The 20915-nt window shown below is 47.1% G+C and overlaps 1 protein-coding gene across 1 annotated transcript in view; it reads left to right on the forward strand.

Annotated features, from left to right (window-relative positions):
• Window positions 1-3098, forward strand: part of CATSPER4 (cation channel sperm associated 4) — a 16814-nt gene extending 13716 nt beyond the window's left edge. Inside the window, exons 8-11 of the mRNA XM_019650117.1 lie at window positions 975-1149; window positions 1681-1889; window positions 2218-2383; window positions 3045-3098. Coding sequence (XP_019505662.1) covers window positions 975-1149; window positions 1681-1889; window positions 2218-2383; window positions 3045-3098 — 604 coding nt within the window. The remainder of the gene's footprint in view (window positions 1-974; window positions 1150-1680; window positions 1890-2217; window positions 2384-3044) is intronic.
• Window positions 3099-20915: the final 17817 nt, after the last annotated feature.

Raw genomic sequence — 20915 nt, forward strand, 5'->3', positions numbered from 1 at the left:
ACCAAACTGCCTAGCCTCCTAGAAACTTAGGGTCTCATCTCATTCATTCTTAGCCCTGCTGCCCAAGGTCACTTTTGGCTACAGATGGCTGCCTCAGTTCTGTTCTTTACTTATTTCCCATTAAGTCTAAACCCTATTTGTTTCCAGTCCACTTCAGGGAGTGGGTCCCCCTGGCTGATTTCTTTTTACCCCTCCATGTGAGAGTAGAAGGTAAAGAGATTCTGCTATCACTATGCATTATGTTGTAGGTAGGTAGTGGAGAAAGCATCGAGTGCACAGTAAAGGTGGACTGGGCTTTTGAGTCTTTGCTCCACCACACTAGCCATGCAACCTTGGGCAGATTAGTTCATTTCCTTTCCAAGCCTCAGTTTCCTCATCTGTCAATTGGGGATTATAACACAATATTAACTGTCAGATTGCTGTGAGGATCAATAGAGAAAACCTATATCAATCTGTTAGCATAGAGCCTGGTACAGTTTACACACACACACACACAAACACACACACACACACACACACACACGGCAAGAGAGAGAGAGAAAGAGAGAGAGAGAGAGAAAGAGAGAGGACTGTTATTTGGGAAAATATTTTATGAAAGATTTACAACAGGTATTAACAGTAGGTGGGATTTTTTTCCTGTATATTTTCCTTCTGATCTTTCTATAATGAGCTTGAATTACTTTTTATAATAAAAACATGAATAAAGGCTATAGCCAACAGATTAAACTTTACAATGCTGATGTACAAATTCCCACCTTGCAGGGCTGGCTTGAGGACCCCACTGTCTGGCAGTACAGCAGGTGCTCAGTGAAGAGCAGCTGCTGTGGCAATTAGGAGTAGGCATTAGATCTGCATAGCAACAGTCAGGCAGCAGAAGTCCCAGTAGGCCTTGAGATAATTTCCCCATTTCATAGATCAGGAAACTGAGGCTCAAAGGGCCAGGCGGTGATAGGGCCCCTGCCTGCCATCTCCAGGATGGAGACGAGGGAATACGCACTGGAGATTGGGGGTGCCCTCTACTTTGCCATTTTCATCACCATCGGTGCTTTCATTGGCATCAACCTGTTGGTCATCGTGGTGACCACCAACCTGGAGCAAATGATGAAAGCAGAAGAGCAGGGGCAGCAGAATCAAATAAACTTCAGTGAGGTGAGTGAGATGGGGAGGGCAGAGGGAGAAGAGGGAGCATGTGTATGAATGCTGACCTGAGCGCACGTGTACATGTGTGTGCGCTTGCCACTCAAGAGCCTGGAGAAAGCCAAACCTGAGACCTGAAGGCAGCATCTCCCACCTTGAGTGCCAACTCAACCATTGGGGCTTCTGAGGGGTGTGGATAGCCTAGATGCCTTGTTTCTATGGCAACTCAAAACTAAGCAGCTGGGTGACCTTAGGGCATTTATTCAATCAATCTAAGCCTCAATTTCTTCTTCTGTAAAATGGGAATCATGATAGTACTTACCTCATAGGGCTATTATGAGAACTACATGGGTAAATGAACAGCATTTGACACATACTAAGAACTCACTAAATGTTAGCGACAGTATTATTCATTCAAGGGTAGAACTTCCAAAAGGTTGGGGAGGTGGAGGGTGGAGTACTTCCGAAAGCCAAGCGGGAAGGGGCTGGGGGAGGGGGGTGCCGGCTGAGCTCTCTGTCCCCTCTCCATGTCTCCTTCTCCAGACAGTCGAGGAGGAGTACAGAAACAACCAGCTGCCACTGGTGCACTGTATGGTGGCCCGTTTGGAGATGTCTGGCCTCCCCCAGGAACCACTTATGGGGGGTCCCCTGTCGAACCTCTCAGAAAACACATGCGACAACTTTTGCTTGGTGCTGGAGGCAATACAGGAGAACTTGAGGCAGTACAAAGAGATCCGAGATGAGCTCAACACGTAGGGCGGGTACTGGGGTACCCCTGAGTTCCGTGAGTTAGGGCTGAGCAGAGCCTCAGATTCTCCTGGCCTCACATCCTCACCATTTTATAATGTGAACCCTGAGGCCCAGAGAGATTAAGTGACTTGCCCAGGGTCCTCCCAACCTGTTGGTGGAGGAGCTGGCATCCAGACCTCCACGTTCCTCCCATCTCACTCGAGCACACAGCTCGGCTTGGGTCTCTATCAGAGTGAAGGCGGAGGACGAAGGGAGTGGACATCAGGGAAGAGGTGGGAGGGCTGGCCCCTTCCTCCCTGTCCAGAAACTCACTCGCTCCTCCGCCCCCAGGATAGTGGAGGAGGTACGCTCCATCCGCTTCAACCAGGAGCAGGAGGAGGAACTGATGCACAGACACTTGTCAATGAGCTTGTCAATGGAGAGCAGGTCCTCTATGGACATCCGTGAGGTGACTTGCCAGCAAGACTTGATCACTGCTCTTGTCAACAAGGAAAAGGTGCATATTCCCTCTCCTACCCAATCGGTGCTCACCCCGCCGCCCAGCCCTGTCCAGACCAGCCTCTGCCGCAGTAGTAAAGGTTTCTGCCCATTCCGAAATCTGGTCGATCCCCTAGGCTACCACGAACCCCATCGGTCACGCCAACCTGCCAATCGGGTTAGGTTCTACCTTTCTTTCTCTGAGATGCCCCGCCCCCTCCCATGGCCCCGCCCATTAAGCCACTTCTGATTCCAGTGCCCTCAAACCTACCCTTTCTTAGTGTGGCTTGAGCCAGCTCAGTTCCTATTAGTGGCAGATGCTTAGGCCCACTGATGGCAAAAGACCACCACCCAGGTCCTGTCGAGGGTGCATAAAATCAGCCTTCTCTTGAGGGAGGAAGCTTCTAGGGAGAAAAAGGCACATACCCACATTAGTTTCTGCTTCCCACAAATCTGACTGAGTTAGAATGGGAGGGTGAGGGGAGTGGGGAATGGGCCTTGTGGATGTCCACAGCCTAGGCTCCCAAGCTCAGAGAGGATACCAGGCAGGCTAGAGGTAGACATATGAGGGACTTCCCTGGGAGGCCTGAATGGGGCACTGTTGAGGCTGGAGGAGATAAGGGAGCATCTGCCATGTCAGGGTAGGAGGGTACTGACAATAAGACCTCTCGGTTTTGCAGGTTCAGGAATCTAACACAAATTTACTCCTTAACAAGCACAAGAGCAGCCACTGAGAGGGCAGGATGGGAGCCAAGGGGCCTGCACACACACACCCAGCCGCTGCATCTTCCTGCATCCCTAGCATGACTTGGCTCAGCCTGGCCTGAGCCCACCCTCTCCCCTACACCTGGGCAGATGCCTGGGGCTGTGGAGGTGGCAGCATCTCTAGGGCCTGTGCCTGCGAGCCCCAGGTCCAGAGGAGCCAGGGTGGAGAAGGATGCTGGATGAGAGTGGAAGCCCTACAGCAAGGAGAAGCACAGAAGGTGTTGCTGGCCAAGACAGCCAGGATTTGGGTTAAGGGGGGGCATGCCTCGCCCCCTGCTCTGGGCCAGAGCTAGACGGAGCCTAAGTGGGCCCAAGAACCAAGAGGAGAAAGGTGAGGCCAGTGGGGCCAGGTACCTGTATATTGATAATAAAGTTTTGTGTTGGGATCAGTGTGTCTGAGCGGTGGATATCCAACCCCTTGGGGCAGCCTTGTTCCAGGTCTGATGGGCAAGACAGACCTTGCTCCTCAAAAGCCTGTTTGTGTGATGGGAGAGTCACTAACTGCCCTCCAGAGTTTCCAGTCTAATGGGAGAGAGAATCTATATCCTGAACACTTCTGACTTAATGGTAGAGATATAATCTCTGCCCTTAGGGTCCTAAATCTTGCGAGTGAAAATCTGGTCCTCATCGTTGGGAGCCCCTGTCTGATGCAGGAGACAGCCGTACCCCCTGTCTCTGTCTGAAAGTGGAGGAGACTGGTCCTCATTTTGGGGAGCCCTATTCTGATGGGGTCACCATTGGCCAAGTCATGCAGGTACAGGAAGCTCCTTCCTGGGGCAATGGAGAATGACTGGGCCAAGTGTGGGTCCTGGCAGGCTTGCTGGAGGCGAGGAGCACTGAGCTCACTAGAAGACAGCAAGAATTTGTGGGTCAGGTTGATGAAGTCTGGTGGGGAACTTGCAACCTGTGAGGACCCTTTGGGACCTTCACATCAAACACCATTGATAGCCATAGCAGTTTCTGAACATAGGCAATGCCGAGAGTCTGAGAAAGCCGAGGCCATCATGGGGGATAGGAAGAGCTGCCTTGGGGGACAGGAGACCTGGATTCTTGTCCTTGGGGAAGTCACTGGGCCTCATTTTCCCCATCTATGCACTGGGAAGAGGATTACATTGATCTCCAGCTCAAAAACCAAATGACCAGTTCTCAGCCAGGAAGCTTGGAGACTGATGAGATCAGCCATGTCGCTGAGACTCAGGTTCCCTGGTGTTAAGTTGAGGGGAGGCTGGAAGGCCCAGAGTTCTTCCCAGATGCTCAGCAAAGACTGACAATTAGGGGTCCTGGGGATAGTCACCAATTGGAATGGGAATCTCCAGAGGCCCACTGATTGCAGCTGATGGGAAACTCCACCCTCCATCCCCCTCCCATCAGTATTGGTTCCAGCCCTGAGAAGACCCTGGGACCTGCCAAGAAGGAGTCTGGACAACTGGGGATAGGGTGGTGTACTCAGCAGGCAGGTGAGAGGTGGCACCAGTGCCAGCAGTGCCTCACTATCTCGGAGCCACTGTCGTTCTCCTGTCCAGGCCAGGACTGCTTCCCAGTGCCCTCCAGGACCATCAACCAGCAGAGCCATGGGTAGCCAGTGGCTTTTGCTGCTGCTGCTATTTATTGGGGATGGAGCCTTCAGTCTGCCTGGTGAGTATCCACATACACCCTTTCTATCTATCTTCTCTGGGGCTCTCACAGCCCTTCTTTTGGCTGGCCAGGGAGGGGAAGAAAGTGGTGGAAGATAATGTAGTGTCCCCAGGGAGATCCTATAATGTGAGCACAGCCATCCCCCCACCCCTAAATTGTCTGAAAGGCTTGGGGCACCAATGTGTTTGGAGGCAGGGACATGACAGGATGACCTCCAAGGGACTTTAGGCTTTGCTCATCCAACATCTTCCAGGAAGCTATCTTTGTCTGTCCTACTCCCTCCATTTGGCCTTTCATCTCAACTGTCTCCCCCTTTTTGTCTATCCTTCCCATCTGGGCCAGGCCAATAGCCTGGGGTTTCAGCGGCTCCCAGGCTGGCCTACAACTGAGAGCCTAAGGCCTTGGACCCCTACTGCCCTCCCCTGTCCTACTCCAGCAGACAACCTCGTTGAGCCTGAGGTCAGAGTGCAGCCCTGAGCTCCTAGGACAGTATGGGGGAAGATATTGGGAGGTGGCAGGAAATTGCATAGCTCATCACTCCTATGAGTCCATGACTTTTCCCAGAGACAGGAGTATCCTTGGCAAAGCACCCAGGAAGCAGATAGCAATTTTTGTAAGAGGAGCAGAGGGGATAATTATTACCAAGAACAGGTTCTACTTATTGAGTACCTACTATATGCTAAGCACTGTGCTAAGTACTTCATGTGCATTATTTCATTTAATCAGGAAAATGGGTATTATTACCATCCCATTTTTACAGTTGAGGAAACTGAGGCTCATAAACATGAAGTGATTTGTCCTCAATCGCAGAGCTGGGATTCTATCCCAGGTCTGACTTCAGAGCTCAGACCACACTCCATTGGTTCTCAAAGGAGCTGATATGAGCAGGAAACCTCAGTATCATAAAGATGTCAACCTTCACCAAATCTATAATTGTGGCACACTTCCAATCAAAATCCCAACAGGATTCTTTGTAGAACTGGATAAGCAGATTCTAATACGTATATGTAAAGAAGAACAAAAGACCAACGATAGCCAAGATAACTTTGAAGAGCAAAATGGGAGGTTCACTCTACCAGATACTGAGATTTACATTAAAGTAACGGTAAGATAATGTGGTGTTGGTGCAGTGATAGGTGAGTGAACCATTGGAATGAAAGAACAGGACATGGAAACTGGTCTGGATACATAATGAAGTAGCAAGGCAAATCAGCGGGGAAAGGATGGACTTTTCTATAGGGAAGCACATGGAAAAAACATAAAATTAAATCCAGTGGAATCATCTCTCCCTGCAAATAAAAACTTGAGACTCCTGTAGCAAGACATCTGTTCATTTCAGCCTGGACTTTTATAGCAAACACACCCATTGGTCACTAGAGTTTAGAGGGCTCCTCCTATATTGAGCCCAGTCTCTCACTATGCTGACATGGACATAGAGGCACCGAGAGGGGTGGGATCTCCCCCAAGGTCACACAGCAGGTAAGTAATAGAGCCATGTCTAGAGCCTAGATCCCCCTACTCTTTCCATGCATCCTGGCCAATTCTCCTGCCCTATTGTGACCCCTTTGCTCTGCACAGAACTAGAAGAAACTGGGGTGTGGAAGGAGCAGGTGCCAGACAGGGGTGGGGGCAGGGTTGGGGACAAGGGTCAGTGCCTCCTCAAACTAGGTTGTGGGAAGGATGAGTCTGTTACCTGGGCTGGGTCACCTCCAGCTTTCTGAATTAGTCCTTTGACAACTGCCAAGGATGCAATGACAGGGCATCAGGTGATGGACCTGTTTCTGCCCATTGCCCAGGGGAAAGAGGGAGGTTTCCAAGGGATCCAGCTTAGCACATCTGATCTGAGCCTTTCTCTCTAGAGATAGTGTCTGGCTCAGCGATGAGAATGAAGCTATGTTTTTGTGAGACAGTGTGGAGTATTAGGGGAGACACTGGGTTCTGGGGTCTGAGGGACCTGGTTTCAAATGCAATGCCACCACTTCCTGGCTGTGTGATCTTGCATAGGTGTCTTTACCTGTCTGAGCCTCAGTTTCTTCATCTGATAAATATTGTAGAAACAATAGTCCTTACCTCAGATTGGTTGTGAGGATTCAGTGAGCCAATGCTTGTGCATTAGAGCAGCACCTTACTCAGGCAAGGTAAAGATTGAATGATGTCAAAACTATCCTTGACTGCTACTGCACTAAACAAAGCTGTTGGCTTGCAATCAGGGGTCACATTGTACCAAAAAAAATTTATATCTTTAAATATTAGAGTCATGTTCAATGCAATAGGAAACTCAAATAAAAAAGGCATCAAGAAATCAAAGACCAAATTAGATAACAGATTTCCGTCTTTTGCTGATTCTGCCTCTAGAATAGTCATTGAGCAGAAGGGGACATAGTTGTCTGCACTAGTTAAATCTGAGCTCCGTGGAATGCATCAGCTGAGATCTATTAGCACAGAGCTGACACATAAATGAACGAATGTGAGCCAGTCGTGCACTGGTAGTTGTTGTTAATATTATTTTCATTGAATATTCAAGTGAGAACATCTGAGAAGAACTCTGGATTGGTGGAGGGAACAGGTGTGTTGGTTTCTTTTTGTTTGTTTGTTTTTACAGGCATTATTACAACCTGGGGGTTTGAGTCAGGTACAACAGCCTCCATGCCTAAGAGAACAATAGTCTATTCAGATACAACCTCAGCTCTATCCAACAATGGGAGAGACAGTGTCCCTGCAGTTCCACTTAACACCTCGCCAACAACCAGGAGGCAAGCAATGGCTGAGTCCCAGAACCATACAACACCAGATACATCTCCAACTTCACCACCAGCCAACAGCTCGGCTGGGTCCACTAAGCAGACAACCCCAACACATGGCACTCAGGAGGAGAGATTACATACAACTATCACCACAACCTCCAAGGGCACAACACTGTCAAATTCCATGATTTTTCCATTGAAGGACCAGGGAGGGACAGCTGGAAGCACAGCCTCATCCAGCATGGTCACTTCAGCTGAGACCCCAAAACAGAGTCAGAGAGATACAACTGCAGCCCCATTAGCATCAAGCTCTATAGTCAATGGATTGGAAACATCGGTGTCCACTAACTCTCAGAAGTCAGCCACCATGACAGCTCCACCAGCATTAAATATACCACACAATGATGTCACATCATCAGGGTCCATGACAACCACTATCCCTGAGAAGTCAGCTACAACAATAGCCCCAACAACATTGAGCAAAATCACTGATGTGAAAGGATCTCTGCCCATGACAACCAGTGCAGTTATCCACACCACTTCACTACCCCTGAGCACCCTAGAGACAACTGTTCTCAGAACAGCCATGTCTGGGACTCAGGAACGGGAAACTACAGCTGCACCCCAACCCTAGAAACAGCCCATACAATGAACATGCTGTCTGAAACACATCACAGCATCACCACACAGACACCTTCCCATGCAGTGGAATTAGCCCCCAGTGCTGGCACTGCAATAGCCCCGTCACCTGAGACAACAACTGCTCATTCAGCAGCCCTTATCCCCAGCTCCTCAGGGACAACAAAATCTGCTGCTGTGACTGGGGCCAGTCAAATTTCCCCTAAACGCACCCAGAGCAGTAATCCTTCAGCAGCAGCCTGCGCATCTGACGAGTACCCAGGCAGCCAGGGAGTCTGTATGTACAATCTATGCCCATTCAGGTAAGTCTGAAGAACTCATGTCAGTACAGCAAAGAAGAGGTGGGGACCAGAGTGGACATCATAACTCTGTGAAGGTGAGGGTGTCCAACAGACATGGGAGGACCCGTGAGGTATGGTAAAACATTGGCATCTAAAGAGTCCATCTGGGTAGAGGTGATTTCTAGTGAGAGGCCAGGTAGCCGGGTATATGAATGCTTAGTAAGTTCGGGCTGTTATAACAAAATGTTATACACTGGTTGGCTTATAAACAACAGAAATTTATTTCTCACAGTTCTGGAGGCTGGAAGTCCAAGATCAGGGCACCAGCAGATTAGGTGTCTGGTGAGAGCCTACTTCCTGGTTCATAAACAGCTGTCTTCTCTCTGTGTCCTCACATGGTAGAGGAGGCAAGGGAACTCCCTTTTATAAGGGCACTAATCCCATTCATGAGGGCTCCACCCTCATGACCTAATCACCTCCTAAAGGCCCCACCTCCAATTAGGTGTTAGGATTTAACATATGGATTTCGGAGGGACACAAACATTCAGTCTATAGCAGAGGCAGAATGGACAATTTGTGAACCCCCAACCCCCAGGACTTTCCTGAGGGAAGGAGCTAACGATCTACCAAAAACAGAGGCTGTAGCCCCAGCAAAAGCTTGGAGGACTAAGCCAGGAAACTGAGGCAAAAATCTTGTTTTTGAGCCAAGACCAGTGTGGCAGATACTATAGAAAGGCTGAATTCACAGGGCCTCCCCTAGGCAATGCAACTAATTCCCAGGCCCATCCTCTGGCAGGATGGAAGCTGGGTCCTGGGAACCAAAAAATGATGATGTCCCCCAAACATGTGTCCTCCACAGCTGAAATAATTCTAACCGCAAAACATTTAAATTGAACACAATTCCGATTTTCCTAAAATGACTACTCTGCTTTCCTACATATCAAATTCCTTCAAAAAATGTTTCTTTGGCATTCCTGCTCTGGTCTATTGGATAATCCAGTGTTGGGTTGAAGCTTCTGTTACCTTCGAAACTAGGCAGTGCTTAACTTACGGGCCAGTATTTTCCAAAATGTATTTTGTGGGACGCAGTGCTATGGGATTTCAATAGACATTACACTAACAAAAAGGGTTCTATTGTTAAATATATTGGGGAAATACTGGATTAACACAAAATCATTTCTTGATTACAGGACTCGTCAGAGCCTTTAATATTTAACATTCCATAGTCCACTGTGACTCTCTCTTTTTTTTTTTAATTTTTATTGGGGAATTGGGGGAGGGGAACAGCGTTGGGGAATTGGGGAAGGGGACAGACAAGTTGCTGTCCTTTTGTTCTTTGGTCTAGTTGTGGAGAATATCGCTTCACTGGCCCATGTTGGTATTACCATTGCGCTCTTCCCGGCTGAGGCAGTTGCTCACCAGCCATTGGATGGCCGCTCACAGCGGCTCGTGGCAGCTCACACTGGCTGCCAGCCACTCACATAGCTCACGGCAGCCCACTGCAGCAGGGGCTGCAGCCTACGCCATCGCCGATGACTCACGGCAGCCCAGCTTCAGGTGGAGCTCCTGTTCACCATCTTAGCTGTAGAGGGTGCAGCGTCACTGGCCCTCATGTGGGATCCGAACCAGGGCCCTGCTGCTCAGAGCTGGCATCCCAAGCCAACTCAACCAACGCGCCACTCAGCTGGCCCCACTGTGACTCTCTTAAACGTCAGATTTTTAAGGTATATTATAGCATGCATTTTCCAAGAGTGTCTGTCCCCAGAATCCTCATGCTGAGGAACAGTTACGCAACACCTGTTGCTGAGGAGGGCAATTCAGATGAGAGCTGAGCAGGGTTGGGCAGGTACAAGTGACCAGGACAACGTCCAACCCAGGGGGCATTTAGTCAAACTCTGAGTAGATGCTGGCTCATTAGAGGGTTGTCTCATGTCAACAAAGAACCTTGGTGAGACCAGGGTTATGTGCCCACTTGTGTAATGCTACATGCATCCCTCCACAGAAAATACATAATATTTTATTGTGTTTTCATGCATTGAGAATGAGACAGCTATTTTTTTTTAAAGATTTTTATTGGGGAATTGGGGGATGGGAACAGCACTGGGGAATTGGGGGAAGAGGAACAGACAAATTGCTGTCCTTTTGTTCTTCAGTCTAGTTGTGGAGGACATTGCTTCACTGGCCCAAGTTGGCACCATCATTGGGCTCTTCCCAGGCTAGGCAGATCTGTCACAGGCTTCTGGACGGCCACTCACAGCAGCTGCTGGCCACTCACGCTGGCTGCATGGCAACCCACTGCAGCAGGGGCTGCAGCCTACGCCGTCGCGGGCGACTCCAGGTTGAGCTGTTGTTCAGCATCTTAGCTGTAGAGGGCAGTGTCACTGGCCCTCATATGTGGGATCTGAACCTGGGTCCTCTGCCGTCCCAAGCCAGCTCTTAACCAACGCGCCACTCCACCGCCGAGACAGCTATTTTAAGGTTAATTTTTTCCCCTTGTGAGTAAGAACATGGACTCTGCAAGACTAGAATTATGCCTCTGGGCTTGAATTATGCCTCATTTTCTTCTGGGGATAATAAGAGCACATTTACTTCCTAGCGTTAGTGCTGGAGCATTAGCCCTTGTTAATGTTATTATTGGGTTGTTGGAAAAATCATGACGTATGTTTTCTGTTTTTCATTGCAAAAATGCGTCATGACTTTTCCGAAAACCCAATATTTGGCACTCCATATCACAATGTACTATTGATTGCAACAGCAGGAATGTATGTGACTGGCTTAAACTCTGCCCCCACCCCACCCCCACCAACACACACTGGTACAAAACACCTGCTCTTAAATTGCAGCCCCTCCCTCTGACCAAACACACCTGCCAAGATAGAAACACTGAGCTTTTTTAAAAAGGCAAGGAAAAAATATCTTTACATTCAAAGTGATAAAAGAAGCCCAGAAATGTCTTACAGTAGTATTTCCATTATTTTTAAGCAGTTCATCCCAAATTCAATAGAAACGGTGAAAGGAACAGGCACAGAGACAAGGGGAGGGTTAAGTTTTAACTTCTCAGGCAGCACCCAAAAAGCACTGGTGTTTGACATCTATCAGGACACCTTGTGGTGCCTGTGGCAGAAAACCAACTCTAATTGGCTTGAGCAAAATAAATACCAGGGATGCCAAAAAAATGTATACAATGACTTGTATTCATCTTTTGTTATCGGTATATACTGAGTATTACAATTTTAATGCAGTCTTTTCCTTTCTTAAAATGTGTATACATTTTTTGGCACGCTCTGTATGTTTTAAAAATTGGAAAATATGAAACTAAATAAAACAAATTTTGTTGGCTTGTGAAACTAAAAAGTCCAGAAGAGGACTTGAAGATTCTGACCCCTCTGCCTTGTGGCTTCAAAGGAGCTCCCTCTCCCCTCCCTCAGCTCTGTTTCTTCAGTTTAGGCCCCTCAAAATCCCCCCCAAGGTCCAGGCTACCCGTTGGAATTGAGAGGAAAATCAAAGAACAAAGCAAATTAATATCTCCAAAAATAATCTTGCCAGACATGTAACAGAAACCAACTGGGCTGGCTAAGGGAAAACAGGCAAGTTTATTATAAGGGTGTGTGATGGAGGCCAAGGCTCCAGTCCAGTTCTCCAAGGACTAGGACTTGGAACTGTGACAGTAGCAGGAACCAGGGAGTCGCCTTTCTCTCTTCTCAGTCTTGCTTCTCCCGTTTGGCACTTGCACCTTCTTTGTTCCTCTCTCTACACAGTGGCTTTTCCTGTCTCTCGGCCAACATAGCAGAAAATGGCTTTCTCACAACTCTCAAGCTTTTATATCACCTCCTTTTAGGCAGTTCCTGAGAAAGAGATTGTGAGTGGATCAGCTAAGGCCAGGGAGCTTATGCAATCATGGCAGAGGGGTCTCACCTCCTGTGAGGGAGAGTCTTTGTTTAAGGGAGTCATTGTGGGTTGGGCTGATACCCCCACAGTGTCTTCTCCACCCAGATTAAAACTAGTGCCCTTCCCATGGCATCATCCCAGAAGCTTCAAGAGGCCCTTGCCCTGGATCTTGTCCTTCAGAACTGTCCAGGGTGTTAGTGGTCCTGCACTGCAAGATGCAGAAAATTGAGGTGGTTCTGAGCAGCTGCTTCCTGAAGACTCACCACTGGATCCTGAGGAAAGGCACCTTCTCAGGGTGCTCCACAGTGTCAGCGAGAGAGAGGAGGGTCGCCATGTTGGTTTTCAGGATGGAGAAGGACGGTGACTTGTGGACTCCGCTTCTCTGTAAACAAGCTGGGAGGGGCTGCCTGATAGGAAGGGGAGGTATGTGTATGTCATAGAGAGGGCCTGGGAAAAGAGTGATTGGGCACCAGCCATGACTATTTCCATCTGGCTGAGGAATAATTCTCCAGAATGGAGTCAAGTCTTGGTCATCAGACCAGTCTTTTGGGGGTGGGGATGACCATTCCCCCATCAGATTGGGAATGCCCTTATAGATGGTGCCATTTTGATGGAGAGGGGTATTGGTTTCCAAACTTGTTGGCTACTGAACCCTTTAAAATAACAATAATCACAACCAATATTTATTAATGTCGTACCATGTACCATGTACTGTGGGTCAAAATCTTTTTTTATATGCATTATCTCATTAAATCTTCACAATAATTTTGTGAAGTTCTCGTTTTACAGATAAGCAATCTAAGCCTCAGAGAAGTTGAGGGATGTTCCCAGCTATCACAGCTAGTATAGCACAGTTTTAATCTGGGTGGAGAAGACACTGTGGGGAGGGCTCGGTTGACCCATAACACTAGTACATAAAAACTGGGAGAAAGTAAGTACTGGGTGAATGTTTGTTGAATGAAGTGTTATTATTGTTATTCCCATTTTGCAGGTGAGTAAATTAAGGCACAGGGAAATTCAGGCCTGTCCAAGATTACAGACAATAAATGACTCATGCCTTTTATTCTTTCCTCAAACAATTATTGAAGGCCTACAATGATAAAAGTAAAAAACAAAAACAAAAGTGACATTCAGAATGCTATACACTATGCTATACATTTGACATGCATTACATTTAATAGCTAATAATAGGTAATACTGACATAGCATTTACTCCATGCAAGTTGTTGTGGGCCAACCGAGGAGCTCCCCCCCTCCCAATGAAAACTTTTAAGTTTTCTTTCCTATAGAAATCTTAAGTCTCCTCCCTAGTTTCTTAGTTCCTTAGCTCCTGGCTTTGATTACTCTTCTAATCAGTTTCTAAATCCTAGGACTAAAGATTGCTCCTAGCCTGAATCCTAGAATTCTCCTATCCGCCTGCTCTTGATTGTTTTGTAAATCAGTTTCTTAATCCTAAACAATAGATTGTTCATAAAAATGTCCTATCCTTGCTTCAGATAACTACTTAAAAACCTGTGACTTCCCAATATCTCCCAAGCCAACCCAAAGATTAAATAAGTTTTAACATTTCCCTGCCATTAAGCCTAAGGATTCTTTCCAAACCCATTCTGGGCCCAGACAATTGACACCACCTGAGTGACCCATTGCACCTGAATGGCCACAGGCTTCATAAGAGCTGATTTATTAATTAAAATCTATTTTTTCCTCATTCAGGGGCCTTGGGGATACAGATGATACCCCAACAAGATTGCCAGTCACAACCAAAGAAGCCAACACTGTCTTCCAGGTGGATCTCGAGACCCATTCCTCTCATCTGAGATCAGATAGGGTGAGAGTTCCATGAATCCCCCAATAGGCAGGGACAGCTCTATGGCCCTGCCCAGCAGGAAGCAGATACAGAAGAAAAGACCTCCTGTCCCTCAACTTTCCATAGAGATTTTATGGGGATCACGTCTCTCAAGGGGAAAACAAGACAGGCAGTTAGAGGCAGGCATTGGATCTCTGGATTCCTACCCATCCCACAGAATGCACCGCCCAAAAAATCTCCCCTCTACTATGGCGTCTTGTCAATCACAGCTGTCAATCAGATGGTCCCACACCCAGAGGGGAACAGCCCATTCTAGAGAGAAAGGGATAAAAACTCCAAGTTCGGGCCAGTCATGTTCCCTTTCTTCCTCCCTTTTTGAGCCTTTTGAGCCTCGCCTTTGCGTGTGGCCCCTCCAAACTCTTTGAGATGTAATTTCTCTTCTAATAATGGGCCCTTGAGCCATCCCCTACTGCTCGGGCCCACTTCTATTTCTTTAAAGTGTACTATCTCTTCTAATAAACTGCTTTTTCACTACTTTGTTCCAGTGTCTCGTTCAATTCTTTGCTCGAAATGCCAAGGACCTGGAACCTCGTGCCGAGAAGGGCCCACTCTCCGACAACAAAGTCACTGTTCAAATCACTTCACATATATTAACTCATTTAAGCCTCACAACACACTGTATGAGATGGCTATATTTTTGTTCCCATTTTATAGATGGAGAAACTGAGGCTCAGTTCACACAATTGTGGCTGATCTTACTAAGTGTTGGGGACATAGAGAAAGAAAGGCTAAGTCCTTATCCTCAATAGCTCATGGTCTAGGGAAGGAGCTGGGTCTCCTGATTTCTACAATAGATTGTGTTTTATTAATATTAACAACTCTTCACAGAGCACAGTGAATCGTTCATTACCTCATTTATTCCTGAAAGCAACCCAATGTCATATTATTTCCCCCACTTTACAGAGGAGGGGATTAGAGAAGTTTCAGAGAATTAAATTTCCTTCTGCCCATGGACTCTACACCACAGGTCTATCCAAATAGTACCAGTTATAGTGAAGGGATTACATTTAGGTATTATCACCTCAAAAAAAGTCACTATAATAATATTGTGGACATTTCAGATCACTATTTCTGAGTTCCTTAGTTCAGAATTTTTGATGTCCGTCAAGAGTTTGCCACCAATCCCTACATTGCCAGCAGTAACTGAGGTTTCCTTTTTCAATTTGGAGCAGTTATTGCTATAAATGATCATTGATAAACTATGCTCTGTCAAGAAACAAACTTTATTGAAAGGAGGGAGCCTTAGGAAAAATAAGAGAGAAAAATAAAAGGTCATCTCATCATGAATTACTGCCACCACACCATCAAAATAATAATAGCAAGGACAAAGAAGGGAAGAAGGAGAAATAAAAAGAGGGAGAGAGAAGATGTTTTTTAAAAGGAAGAAAAAGAAAAGAAAGGGGCAAAAGTATTGTCTTCCTCCCAGAATTGATGTGAGGATGAAATGAAATAACGCATGTGAAGTTCCCAGCAAGCGACCCAGCATCTACAACCACACAGGACAAGAACAAAAGGAGAAATCAATGTTTGTCCATCCACACCACGGGCTCCTAACAGAGAGGCGCTGCCTCTCCCCACAGCTGTCCAGTCAGCAACCGGCTGCTCTGGAGTTTTCGGGCCAACGGGGCCTCTCTGGAGGTGACGCTGGCCTTCAACCTGTTCCGATTAATCAGCAACACGCTCTACCTGCACGGCCAGCCAAGTGACCCTGTGTGACAAGCGGGCAGGACGCCCGTGCCAGCCTGTGAGCAAGCAGCCCTGAGGTGTTCCTGGCTGTTGCTGCAGCCTCCTTGCCTCAGCTCCGGGGTGGCCAGCAGAGGAGTGGGGGAGCCGGACTCCTAGCTAGGCAGTTGTTCTGGGGACAGGACTAAGGAGGGATCTGGAGGACGGCAGTCAGGGAAACTGGCCTACCCTGCCAGGGGTGGGGCTGAGGGCTCGGCTTATGGAGGTGATTGACTTAAACGGCAATATTTTGGAGCCCAAAGTCTTGTGGATTGGTGAACTTGCATTGGCTATCTGGGGTCTCCAGCAAAGGCCCGCCCTGGTTGGGATGGGGAGGGACCTCGCTGCCCTTATGCTTGTGTCTCCCGCGGGTGCAGTCAGAAGAATCCTCCTGGGAAGAATGGATCCTGGGAGATCCCAGCTCGGGAAGGACCTGGAAAGCGGCGCTGGCTGGATGGTATTCGGGGCCATCCGAACAAACGGTAACTGGATCATCCCTGATGGGGGGGGGCACCCCTAACTCCTCTTCCTGAGTCTCCCACTGGCCTGCTCTGAGACCGTGACCCTTCACTGAATCCCCTACTTCTACCCCTTCTTCATGCCCTCTCACTCCTTCCTAAATCCAAGTCTCCTTCCCAAGCCCATATCCTCCTCGGCTCCCCCTCTGCCCCGAAGAGGTCCCCTTTCCTCACCCAGTCTCTTTTTCTTTTTTTAAAAGATTTTATTGGGGAATTGGGGGAGGGGAACAGTGTCGGGGAATTGGGGAAGAGGACCAGCCAAGTTGTTGTTCTTCAATCTTCATTGCGGAAGGCGCCAGTCGCCATCTGGCTTCCCGTGGGCAGCTCGTGGCCTCTAAGCTCAAGGTGCTGTGTTCAATTTTAGTTGCAGGTGGTTGTAGCCACCATCCCATACAGGAGTTGAACCAGCAGCCTTGTTGTTAAACGTGCATGCCCTATCCACTGAGCTATCCGGGCGGCAGCTCAGCTCAAGGTGCCAAGTTCAGTCTTAGTTGTGGGTGGGCGTAGCTCACCATGGAACAGGCAATCTTGTTAGGAGCACGTGCTCTCACCAGCTGAGCCATCCTGCCACCTGTTGGGCAGCTCAGCGACAGCTCAGCTCAGGTACAGGGTTACTGGCCCATGTGGGAATTGAACCGGCGGCCCTGTTGCTCAGAGCTCGTGCTCTTAAGCCAACTTTTAACCAACTGAGCCACTCGACCGGCCTACCTGGGCCTTTTCTGACTCATTAAACTAGTCTGAATTGTCTCTGCTTCTCTCCTCCCATTCTCACCTTTCCTGCCACACCAGATCACTCTCCTCCCAGTCTGTCTGTCCCGTGTCCAGCGTGCTTTTTGTAATTCCTCCTTGCTAGTCTGGAACAGTCGAGCTCATTTTTCTGTTCCACCAGTCCTCCCAAGCTCCCACCCTCAAGGGAAAGCCTATCTCCTTAGTAAGTCTGCAGATAGTTCATCATCACACCCCTCTGATTCCCAGCGTCAATAAGGGCCCAGCCCTTCTGCCCAGTCTTGATGAAATGATGGGAGCATGCTGGCCTTGTCCTGTCAGGATGTGTCATCATTGGGGGGTTGCTGGGGGCCTTTCGGCGGTGAGATGCCCAGGGAAAAGAAAGCATGCAGAGCCAACATGAGGAGGAACCAGCTAGCTAGCCTGCTAGCTTTATTCAGCAATAGCAACCATTATATAGAGGTTTTGGGGGAGGAGAGTACACGGAGTTGACATGCGCCCTCCCACGACTGTGAATCATGCTTATCTCAAGGGCTTATGTCCCTAAAGTCCGGCACCTACGCAGCAGGCTCCGGAGTCAAGGTTTGTTATATCTGAGGCCAGGGTCTGTGAGTCAGCAGCCCACTTGTGGGTCCGGACCTTGTCCGAGGTCAGGGTCTATATGTCAGCCTGCACACAACTGACTCAGACCAGGCCCTGTCAGGATGCCCCCTCAAGCTCAATCTTTCTTTCTGTGTTTCAGAGTCCAGTGCCTCCAGCAGCAGGAGTTGGGCAGCTTGGTACACAGGGATTGCTGTGATGAAGTTCTGATGAGGGTGCACAATGGGTTCTGGCATGCACTGGTCTTAGATCCTGTTTCTGTTCAGCTCTGTGACTTGGGAGAAGTCAGTTACCTTAGCAGTATGTGGCAGAGTTGTCATTGTGGGGTTGTTGGTAGTTATAGTGTCGAGGTAAGAACATCCAAACCAGTAGAGAATTTTTATGATTTTCTTTGAGCCAAAACTGATGACAGTTGCTGGGAAGCAAGATCTCAAATGCTTTGGAGAATTACATTTTTGCAGTTTCTTTTATGCATTTGAAATTAAGGAGGGAATTTAAGGAAGATTAAATGAAGGTGGGAGAAAGTAAAGCAGGGATTGCATTATGGGATAGTTAACAAGGTTATGTGCTCTTGAGAGTGGTTACCACCTATTTCAAAGGTGTGCTAACCTAGATGCATCAAAACAGGGCTTACTGAAGGCCAAGAGAAAGTTTTTACTAAAGAAGTTGTATGTCTGGGGCCTGACTACCCATCAGGACCTCACCAGTTAGGTATTTATGATCAGATCACCTGTGAGGTTACTTAGAACTCCCTTTACATCCACAATAATTTGAGTTTTATATCTCATCAGAACCTGAGACTATCCAGAAAAGTTTTAGAGTAGGAGTTTAAATTTCAAGATTATAGGGGCAGAGAGGTAACAAGTGAGGGGGGTTGAGTGGGGTTCACATTGAACTAGAGAGTGCATTTCATTTGTTTCTTTAAAAAAAAATAAATAATAATTTCTTTCTTTTTTGCAGGAGCCTGGATGGCTATCTTTCTTCTGATGGTGATAAGCTGGATGCTGGGATAAAATCCGCTAATACCTCCCCCAACTCTAGCCTTTGACCTCTAGTTTAGTTGCCTGAGGCAAGGGTAGGGTGAAGGAAGATTTAGAAAGGGGCAACTACTGAGTGGTAAGGAGTGTGGACTCTGAGCCTCATGCTGTGCTTCCTCATCCCAACTTCCCCCCACATCTTTGTCTGGAACTTTTCCAAGGCAGGATTGAGCTGCTCAATATTGTAGGGGCAGGGGGCAGAGGGTATGGCCAATAAATCGCATGGAATTCTCCTACTTTGTCTGACTCCTTTTCTGTGTAATCTGACCACAAAGCTTTAGCGTTTTACGAGGAATGGGGGTGAATGTATGAAAAATCACTTTATTCTCCATGGTTCTTAGTTCCCCCATATGTAAAATGAGTTTTACCAGATGATCTCTGCTTCAACACAGGGACTCTATGACTCTTGTTCCAAGGAGAGTTCCTGGGCCTTGGCCAGCTGGTCCTAAATCCCCTTTCTTCTGCAGAATGGGAAAGAGGTATTCAATTTCAGAATTAGGATTAAATGTATCCATATGATAGCCTGAGCATTAAGTATTTCTAACCTCATAAACTCCCCCTTTCTCGTAGAGGGTGGATATAGGCAGCAGTGTTCGTGCTATCATTTATTCATTCAAAAGCAGGATGGAATCTACCATGTACCAGTTCCTGTATTAGGCCCTGGTAATTCAACAGTACATAAGATGGTCTTTGACCTTCTACAGAGAGGACAGCTGAGTGCAGGAATAGGTGGTACGGACCAGGCTTGATTAGTTGGCAGATGTGACACTTTCAAAAAATCCCAAGAAGGCACTGTACCTCTTTTTGTTGTTTGTTTCGCTTTTGAAATACATTTTATTGATATCTGTGATCATTTTAGAAATTAATTTCTTGGTAAATAATGTTAGTACAAGTAACAAAATAAAAGTTAAATTTAACATTCTTTCATTTGCAAAAACTTCCCTGGTCATTTAATGCTTTAACAGCTCCTGAAAAAAATTAAGTCAAATGATCAATCCATATTATTTTTTCACATATATCAAAGTCATATTTATTAAATCAGTATAATTAATTACATTTCAATGGGAATTAATATTGACTTTTAGGTCTGGAGTAGACTTTAAATAGTCCTGTTGGTGAAGACATTAACTCTTTTTTTTCAAAGATATTATTGGGGAATCGGGGAAAGGGAACAGACAAGTTGCTGTCCTTTTGTTCTTCAGTCTAGTTGTGGAGGACGTGGCTTCACTGGCCCATGTTGGTATTATCATTGCGCTCTTCCCTGGTGAGGCAGTTGCTCGCTGGCCATTGGACGGTGGCTCAGGGCAGCTCACAGAAACTCACACCAGCTGCTGGCCAGCCCCACTGGGCAACTCACGACAGCCCAGCTCCAGGTGGAGCTGTTGTTCACCATCTTAGCTGTAGAGGGCGCAGCGTCACTGGCCCTCATATGTGGGATCCGAACCAGGACCCTGCTGCTCAGAGTTGGCGTCCCAAGCCAACTCTTAACCAACGCGCCACTCAGCCGGCCCAAGACATTAACTCTTGCCCTCATTTAAAATATATCTTGAAGGATAAGGGCAAAATATTATTGACTCTACCGTGCTTAAATATCTAAAAAAAAAAGTCAAATGAAACAAAAGTAAACAAGGGAGCTATCGAATTTAACTATACTTAGTTGACCATGTTAAAGAAGCCTCTGTGCTGTGTAACCGTAGAGGCTTATAAAATAAACCACCAGACAACAATCAATGCATGTGAAAGTGGTAGCTCTAATTATCTCATTATACCCAAGATGCAGTTATTTTCTCATTTTCTTTGATTAAATTGGGATGGGGTATATCTGGCCATCTCTAGTTCTTTTTTAGTCATATCAGGTGATAGTTCCATTGATATATTTTATTAAAATATGCAGCAAGTTTTTAAAAAATAATAAGGTAACTGAAGATTTAAGAATATCTTATACCTAAAAATTGATTGTGAATATTCTCTGAAATAAATACCCAAAGTCCTTGTTAAAATATAAGAAGTCATTCGCATTTTAAAATTGGTAGTATGGGGCTGGCCGAGTGGCGCGATGGTTAAGAACTCGCTTGGGATGCCAGAGGGCCCCGGTTCGGATCCCACATATGAGGGCCAGTGACACTGCC

Source organism: Hipposideros armiger, unplaced genomic scaffold (genome assembly GCF_001890085.2).
Source record: "Hipposideros armiger isolate ML-2016 unplaced genomic scaffold, ASM189008v1 scaffold_138, whole genome shotgun sequence".
Classification (NCBI taxonomy): Eukaryota; Metazoa; Chordata; class Mammalia; order Chiroptera; family Hipposideridae; genus Hipposideros; species Hipposideros armiger.